The following is a 7,816-nucleotide window of genomic DNA, read 5'->3' on the forward strand; positions in this document are numbered from 1 at the left end:
AGTACCGCGACTCCGCGCAGCCCTGGGCCGACTTCCCGCTGCTGGGCGCCCGCGCCCCCGGCACGTACAGCTGCTACTGCCACACGCCGTCGGCGCCCTACGTGCTGTCGCAGCGCAGCGAGCCGCTGGTCGTCAGCTGGGACGGTGAGGGCCTTGCACGCGGCCCCGCCCTCCCCGTCAGACTAGGAGGCCAGCCCCCAGCCTCCTCCCGCAGACCCGGGAGCCCGGGCCCCAGCCCCTCCCCCCTCGGACCCAGGGGTCCAGGCCCGAGCCTCCTCCCTCAGACCGGGAGCCTGGGCCCCCAGCCCCTCCTCCCTCAGACCAGGAGTCCAGGCCCCCTGCCTCCTCTCTCAGACCCAGGAGTCCAGGCCTCCTCCCTCAGACCCAAAAGTTGAGCCCAATCAACTTTCCCTCAACTTTGAGACTGGGCCTTCGGATCCCCACAGAGTTTGGAAACCCAGAGTTTGGGCCCAGACTCTGGGGTCCGGGCACTGACAATCTCTCTCCTCCCGCCCCCCAGACTCTGGCTCCTCCGACTACACCCAGGGGAACCTCATCCGCTTGGGGCTGGCCGGCCTAGTCCTCATCGCCCTGGGCACGCTGGTCGCTTTGGACCGGCGCAGCCAGAACCGCTCCCCTGGTGGTGTCCATCCCTGAGCCCCGGGGGGACTGGATGTGCATGCCTGTAACTTGAGGAGACTTCCTGGGGAGTGGTGGAGGAGAAGCTGGGGCCTCCGGGGTCGGGTCGGACTGCCTTTTACCGGAGCCCACTTGCCCCCGACTCCCACTCCCGGCAGCCCTGCTGACGGAGCCCACCTTAGCCACCTTTCAACCCCGTGGTCTGCACTGTAGCTTCTTTCTGGGTCTTCCCCAGGGCCTCCCAGCTGAGCGGAAGATGCTGTCAGTGATTAAGGCTTTCAAGGAGACCTGGGTTCGAATCCCAGCGCTGCCACTCACGCACTGGGACCTTTGGAAAGCGACTTTTCCCAAGCCTCGATGCCTTCACTGTAAAACGGGTGCACTGATAATAACTACTTCACAGGATTGTTGTAGGAATAAATGGATACTACTCATAAGGCGTTTAAAACAGTGCCCGACCTGTAATAAATGCTCAATAAACGTTAACTACTGTATACCACCGATTTCTGCCAGAGTCACAGGACCGGACGGAAGTTCTTGTCTTCTTTCCATCACTGCGTGCACCAGTTCAAGGTGTAAGCAACTCTTCGTCATTCCCTTCATAACATCAAGCAAACCTGTGCCAGACTCCTCCTCAGACCTCCCCTAAGCTAGACCAAGACCAGACCAAGTAGATCTCTGTCCCTAATGACGGCTTTATTTGCACGCCGCTCTTTTCCTTGAACCTTCTTTAGCAGGAAGCGGTGGCGTCCGTTGCCAGGGCAACAGGAAGTGGCGCATGCGCAGTAGAGCTTTGGCCGGCTGCTGGTGACTACTTGGTCTATGACCCACTGTGCCCTTGGCTGGCCTCACAGCTGTAGTAAAAATAATGCAAGCCCTTCCATTCCGCAGCCTGTTTGCTCTCCCTGTTTGTCCTGCTTCCTCCTCCCCAAGGCTTGGCTGACCTACACGGTTTCTCCTGCATTTACTCATTTAACTTCTGTTTGTTATCCGGCTAACCTTGATGTCCATTCTCAGCCTCATACACACACCTGTCATGAAACGATCCTTGCCACTCGACATGTGTGTGTTCCTTTCTTGACTTATGCCCTAGTTTTCGTGAGGCACACATCCGCTTCTATTTTTATGAAGTTTTCTAACTCTCGTCTTCCCACTTTATAGAGAAGAGGGTGACTTCCAGGGTTAGGACAGCCCAGTTCTGCTTAGTCACCTAGAGCAGTGAACTGACAACTTCCTCCTCCTCCTCCCCCTCCTCCTTCCCCTTCCCCTACCCCTTCTCCTTCTTCCTCTACCTCCTCCTCCTCCTCCTCTTCTTCTCCTTTCCTTCCCTCTTCCCCCCTCCTCTCCCCTCCTTCTTCTTCCTCCCTCCTCCTCTCCCTCCTCCCTCCCCTCCTCCCTCCCCTCCTCCTCTACCTTCTTTTTTATCAGATTCTCTGTCGCCTAGGCTAGAATGCAGTGGCACATCATGTCCACCACAGCCTTGACCTGCTGGGTTCAGGCAATCCTCCTGCCTCAGCCTTGCAAATAGCTGGAAATACTAATTTTAAAATTTTTATTTATTTATTTTTTAATTGCACAGATGAAGTTTTGCCAAGTTACCCAGACTGGTCATGAACCCCTGGGCTCAGGCAATCCTCTTGCCTGGGTCTCCCAAAGTGCTGAGATTGCAGACATGAGCCACTGCTGGCCCTCTTTTCTCTTCTTTAGGCAGGGTTTCACTCTGTTGCTTTGAACTCCTAGACACAAGCGATCCTTCCGCCTCAGCCTCCTGAGTATCTGGGAAGGTGTGGGCCATCATGATCAGCTAATTTTTAACTTTTTTTGTAGAGATGAGGTCTCAATATGTTGCCCAAACTGGTGTTGAACTCCTGGGCTCAAGGGATCCTCCTGCCCCAGTTTCCCAAATTGCTGGGATTACAGGCCTGAGCCACCACCATTCCCAGCCTTCAATCTCCTTTTTCATTTTCACTTTTTAAAATTTTTTTGAATTGGAGTTTCACTCTCTTGCCCAGGATGGAGTGCAGTGGCATGCTCACAGCCATTGCAGCCTCGACCTGCTGGGCTCAAGTGATCCTTCCACCTCAGCCTTCGAAGTAGCTGAAACCACAGGCATGTACCACCATGCCCAGCTAAGTTTTTGATTAATTGTAAAGACAAGGTCTCACCATGTTGCTCAGATGTTGCTTGGCTGGTCTTGAACAGCTGAGCTCAGGCAATCCTCCCCAAGTGCTGGGATTACAGGTGCAAGCCACCATGCCTGGCCTTTTATTTTCACTTTTTAAATGAGGAACCTAAATGGGAACATTATCATATTTAGCATTTATCAAAGTGGTTTCTGGTTTTGGAGGCCGTGGTTCCTTTTATTTGTGCCCATAAATGCTCAGAGTTTCTGAGACAATTGTAATGAGACTGTGATGTGTCTGGTGTAGTGTCTCCTGCCTGTCCCCTCTTGCCTGGTCAACTCTACTCGTCCTTCATGTCTTAGAGTAGAGATCATTTCCCCCGAAAAATCCTGCCCGACCCTCCTGTGCTTCAAGAGAGCCTCAGCATACCCTGACTGAAGTTCTTCTCATGCTGAGTTAGGATTCTCTCTCAGTCTAGACCACGGGCTACTCTCATGAGGCTGCAGTTTCATCTCTATGCTTCAGAGCCTGGAGGTATTAGGAAATACACAACAGTCTGACTGGATGAGTTCTGCACACCAAAGGTCACACAAGCAGGAGTCACAGTTTTACCCTCTGATGGTGTGCCGGATAATAATGCCCAGCTGGGCATGGTCGCTCATACCTGGAATCCCAGCACTTTGGCAGGCCAAGGAGGGAGGATTGCTTGAGCCCAGAAGTTCGAGACCAGCCTGGGCAACATAGGAAGATCCTGTCTCTACAAAAAATTTAAAAATTAGCTGGGTGTGGTGGTATACCCCTGTAGTTTCAACTACTCAGGAGACTGGGGGGAGAGGATCACTTGAGCCCAGGAGGTCAAGGCTGCAGTGAGCCATGATCGTGCCACTGAATTCCAGCCTGGGAACAGAATGAGATCAGACTTAATAATAATACTAATTCCCCAAACTTGTGATATCCTAATTCCTGGAACCTGTAAATATGGTCTCTTACACAGCAAAAGGGACTTCAGATATGTAAGTTAAGAATCATGGCCGGGTTCGGTGACTCAGCCTGTAATACCAGCACTTTGGGAGGCCGAGGCAAGTGGATTGCCTGAGCCCACAAGTTCGAGCCCAGCCCAGGTAACTTGGCAAGACTTCGCTCTACAATAAATAAAAAATTAGCCGTATGTGGTAGCGCATGCCTGTAGTTCCAGCTACAGGCTGAGGTGAAAGGATCACCGGAGCCCAGCAGGTTGATACTGGGGTGGCAGTGAGCGTACCACTGCACTCCAGCCTGGGCAACAGAGTGAGACTCCAACTCAAAAACCAAAGTAACAAACAAAAAAGAATCATGATATGCAGAGATTATTCTGGATTATTCGGGTGTGTCCAATGTGATTATAAGGATCTTTAAAAAAGGGAGGAAGGAGGGTCAGAATCAGATAAAGTAATGCAACTATGGAAGCAGAGGTCAGAGTGGTGCCAGACCAGCAGCCAGGGAACACATGTGGGTTTCTGAAAGCTGGGAAGGGCAAGACATTAGAGTGTCCCCAGAGATTTCAGAGGGAACACAGCCCTGCCCTCCACTCTGGACTTGGACTTATTTTATTTTTTATTTTTGAGTCGATGCCTCAATCTGTCACCCAGGTTGGAGTGGACAAGAGTATGTCTCGAACATAAAATAAAAAGTGCTGGCTTTCTCTTTTCTGGTTGAATCAGTCAACCATGGCCTTGACTCGTCTTATATGTGTGAGCATGAGAGGGTATATGCCCTTAATGCACTGTTATCAACCATATCTTAATAATCCATCTCTTGGATGGGTGCAGTGGCTCAGCCTGTAATCCCAGCACTTTGGGAGGCCAAGGCAAGAGGACTGCCTGAGCCCAGGGGTTCAAGACTAGCCTGGGCAACTTGGTGAGACCTCATCTCTACAATAAACTACAAAAACTAGCTGGGCGTGGTGGTGTACATCTGTAATGCCAGCTACTTGGAAGGCTGAGGCAGAAGGATTACCTAAGCCTAGCAGGTCAAAGCTGCAGTGACTGTGAGCGTGCCACTGCACTCCAGCCTGGGCGACAAGAGTGAGATGCCAACTCAAAAAAAAAAAATCCATTTCTTGCTTTTTACCAGCAAAGTCAACTTTACTTTTCAGGCCTGCCTTGTGCTTGAAGGCTAACTAATGACATTTCAGAGTTTAGCCTTAAAATTTTAAGTCTTTATAGTTAAACAAAAGGAGTTAAGGATAAAACTAGGATGTCTTCTTTGCAGCTTTAGGGAAGAGGAAGAAGAGATAGAGTTAGAGACAGACAGACAGACACACACACACACAGAGAAACAGAGAGACAGAGAGAGAGAGAGAAATAGAAAGAAACAGGGAAGAGAGAGAGGAGTGAGAGAGAAAGAAGAGAGGGAGAAAGAAAGAGAAGAGAGAGAAACAGGGAAGAGAGAGAGGAGTGAGAGAAGGAAGAGTGAAAAAGAAAGACAGAAGAGAGGACGGCCTGGTGGCTCAGCATGTAATCTCAGCACTCTGGGAGGCCGAGGTGAGTGGATTGCCTGAGCCTTCGGGTTCGAGACCCACCGGGGCAACTTGGCGAGACCTCGTGTCTACGATAAATCAAAAAAAATTAGCTGGGCATGGCAGCATGCGCCTGTAGGTCTGGAAGGCTGAGGAGGAAGGATCGCTGGAGCCCAGCAGGTCCTGGCTGCAGTGGCCAGGAGTGGGAGCGTGTCACTGCACTCCAGTCTGGGTGACAGAGTGAGACTCCAACTCAAAAAAAAAAAAAAAAAAGACAGAAGAGAGAGGAGAGAAAGAGAGAGAGAAACAGGGAAGAGAGGAGTGAGAGAGAGACAGAAGAGAGAGTGAGAGAGTTAGAAACAGGGAAGGGAGAGGAGTGAGAGAAAGAAGGACGAGAGAGGGGAAGAGACAGAGAGTAGTGAGAGAAAAGAGAGTGAGAAAAAGAAGACAGGAGAGAGGGAGGAGAGAGAAGAGGAGAGATAATGCAAGAGAGAAGAGTGAGAGAAACAGAGACGAGAGAGGGGAGAAAGAGAAACAGGGAAGGGAGTGAGAGAGAGAGAGAGTGAGAAAGGGAAGAGAGAGAGGAGAGAGACAGAGGTATAAGAGAGGAGAAGGAAATATTATTCTGGGTCATAAAACTAATTCAAGCGTGTAGTTTGATAAGGTGATAAACCGAGAATATTCAAGAGACTGTAAATGTGTTTTATAGTCTTGCACTGTGGAGATCAGATATTTGTTACAGTTGCCAGTGTGTTCCACTCCCGGTTCCATAAATCTGTCCTTTGAAGTGTAAATACACACAAAATAACCTTGTAGGAGTCCAAAGACATTAGAAATTACTGCCAGTCTTGCCATAATCATTTCCAAGGAGAAAACTGGGTGCCTGTGAGGTGGTCGCACTTGATATCTTGTTGCCCTGGTAACAATGTTATAACTGACATCTGAATTCCCAGGCAGAGTAAATGTTTGTTAAAAAAAAAAACAAAAAACAGTTCTGTTCCATCAGAAGCTGCTCCTTGGCACCCGTCTCAGTTTGTTTTCTGTTGCCTATAACAGAATGCTTCAAACTGGGTAATTTATCAAGAAAGGGAAACTATTTCTTACAGGTTTGGAGGCTGAGAAGTCCAAGGTGAGTGGAGAGGCCCTCCTGGTAGGAGCCTTCTTACTGGAGGGAACTCTGCAGAAAGAGGCTGAGTGGAGCGTCACATGGCAAGGAGGCCAAGTGCCTCAGCTCAAGTCTCTTCCTCCTCTAATAAAGCCATCGGCCCCACTCTCACAGTAAACCATTCATCCATGAATGAATTCATCCATGGATTAATCATTCACAAGGTCAGAGACCTCATGACCTAATCACCTCTTATGGGCTCTACCTCTCAGACTGGGTGTGGTGACTCATGCCTGTAATCTCAGTGCTTTGGGAGGTGGAGATGGGAGGATCGCTTGAGGCTGGGAGTTGGAGAACAGCATGGACAATATGGTGAAATCTCATCTCTACAAAAAAAAAAAAATTAGCTGTGTGTGATGGTGAGTGCCTGTAGTACCAGTTACTTGGGGGGCTGAGGTGGAAAGTCTGCTTGAGCCCAGGAGGTTGGGGCTGCAATGGGCCGTGATTGTGCTACATTGCTCCAGCTTAGGTGACAGAGTGACAACCCCAACTAAAAAAAAAAAAAACTCCAAACAAAAAAGTTTCACTTCTTAGTCCCTCAATACCGCCTCATTTGGGATTACATTTCTTTCTCCTCCTCCTCTTCCTCCTTCTCCTCCTTCTTTTGAGACAAGGTCTCTCTCTGTCATAAAGGCTGGAGTGCAGAGGAATAATCATAGCTCACTGCATCCTCAAACTTTTGGGTTCAAGTGATCTTCCTGCTGAGTATTCTGAGTAGCTGGGACTACAGGTGCCAGCCAACACGCCCAGCTAATTTTTTTTTGGTAGAGATGGGATCTTGCTATGTTACCCAGACTGTTGTCAAACTCCCAGCCTTAAGCAATCCTCCTGCCTCTGCCTCCCAAAGTGCTGGGTTTATTGGTGTGAGTCACCATACCCAGACAGAATTAAATTTCAACCTGAATTTTAGAGGGGACAAATGTTCAAATCATAGAAGCATATTAGATTGTTTTTCTCCCACATCCACGATGAGGAAAAAATTTAAAGCTCAAGACTCTGCCAGTTTTTCTTTTTCTTTTCCTTCTTTCTTTTTTTTGAATCGGAGTCTCATTCTCTTGCCCAGTCTGGAGTGCAGTGGCACACTCGCGGCCAGCACAACCTTGGCCTGCTGGGCTCAGGTGATCTTTCTGCCTCAGCCTTCCAAGTAGCTGGAACTACAGGCACATGCCACATCACCTGGCTAATTTTTTGATTTATTGTAGAGATAAGGTCTCGTCAAGTTGCCCAGGCGGGTCTCGAACCCATGGGCTCAGGCAATCCTCTCACCTTAGCCTCCCAAAGTGCTGGGATTACAGGTTTGAGTCACCATGCCCAGCCTTTTTTTTTTTTTTTTTTTAACTTTAAAAAGAGTCTTAAAGTCTTGTTTCATTTCAGTTACAGAATCTATTAATA

At 49.3% G+C, this 7,816-nt stretch overlaps 1 protein-coding gene across 1 annotated transcript in view; it reads left to right on the forward strand.

Annotated features, from left to right (window-relative positions):
- The window catches only part of OSCAR (osteoclast associated, immunoglobulin-like receptor), an 8,490-nt gene extending 7,833 nt beyond the window's left edge, over positions 1-657 (forward strand). Inside the window, exons 5-6 of the mRNA XM_021706904.1 lie at positions 3-144; positions 521-657. Of these exons, the coding sequence (XP_021562579.1) occupies positions 3-144; positions 521-657 (279 nt within the window). The remainder of the gene's footprint in view (positions 1-2; positions 145-520) is intronic.
- The last annotated feature ends 7,159 nt before the right edge of the window (positions 658-7,816 follow it).

Source organism: Carlito syrichta, unplaced genomic scaffold, assembly GCF_000164805.1.
Source record: "Carlito syrichta isolate Samal-C Ts95f unplaced genomic scaffold, Tarsius_syrichta-2.0.1 Scaffold316208, whole genome shotgun sequence".
NCBI lineage: Eukaryota > Metazoa > Chordata > Mammalia > Primates > Tarsiidae > Carlito > Carlito syrichta.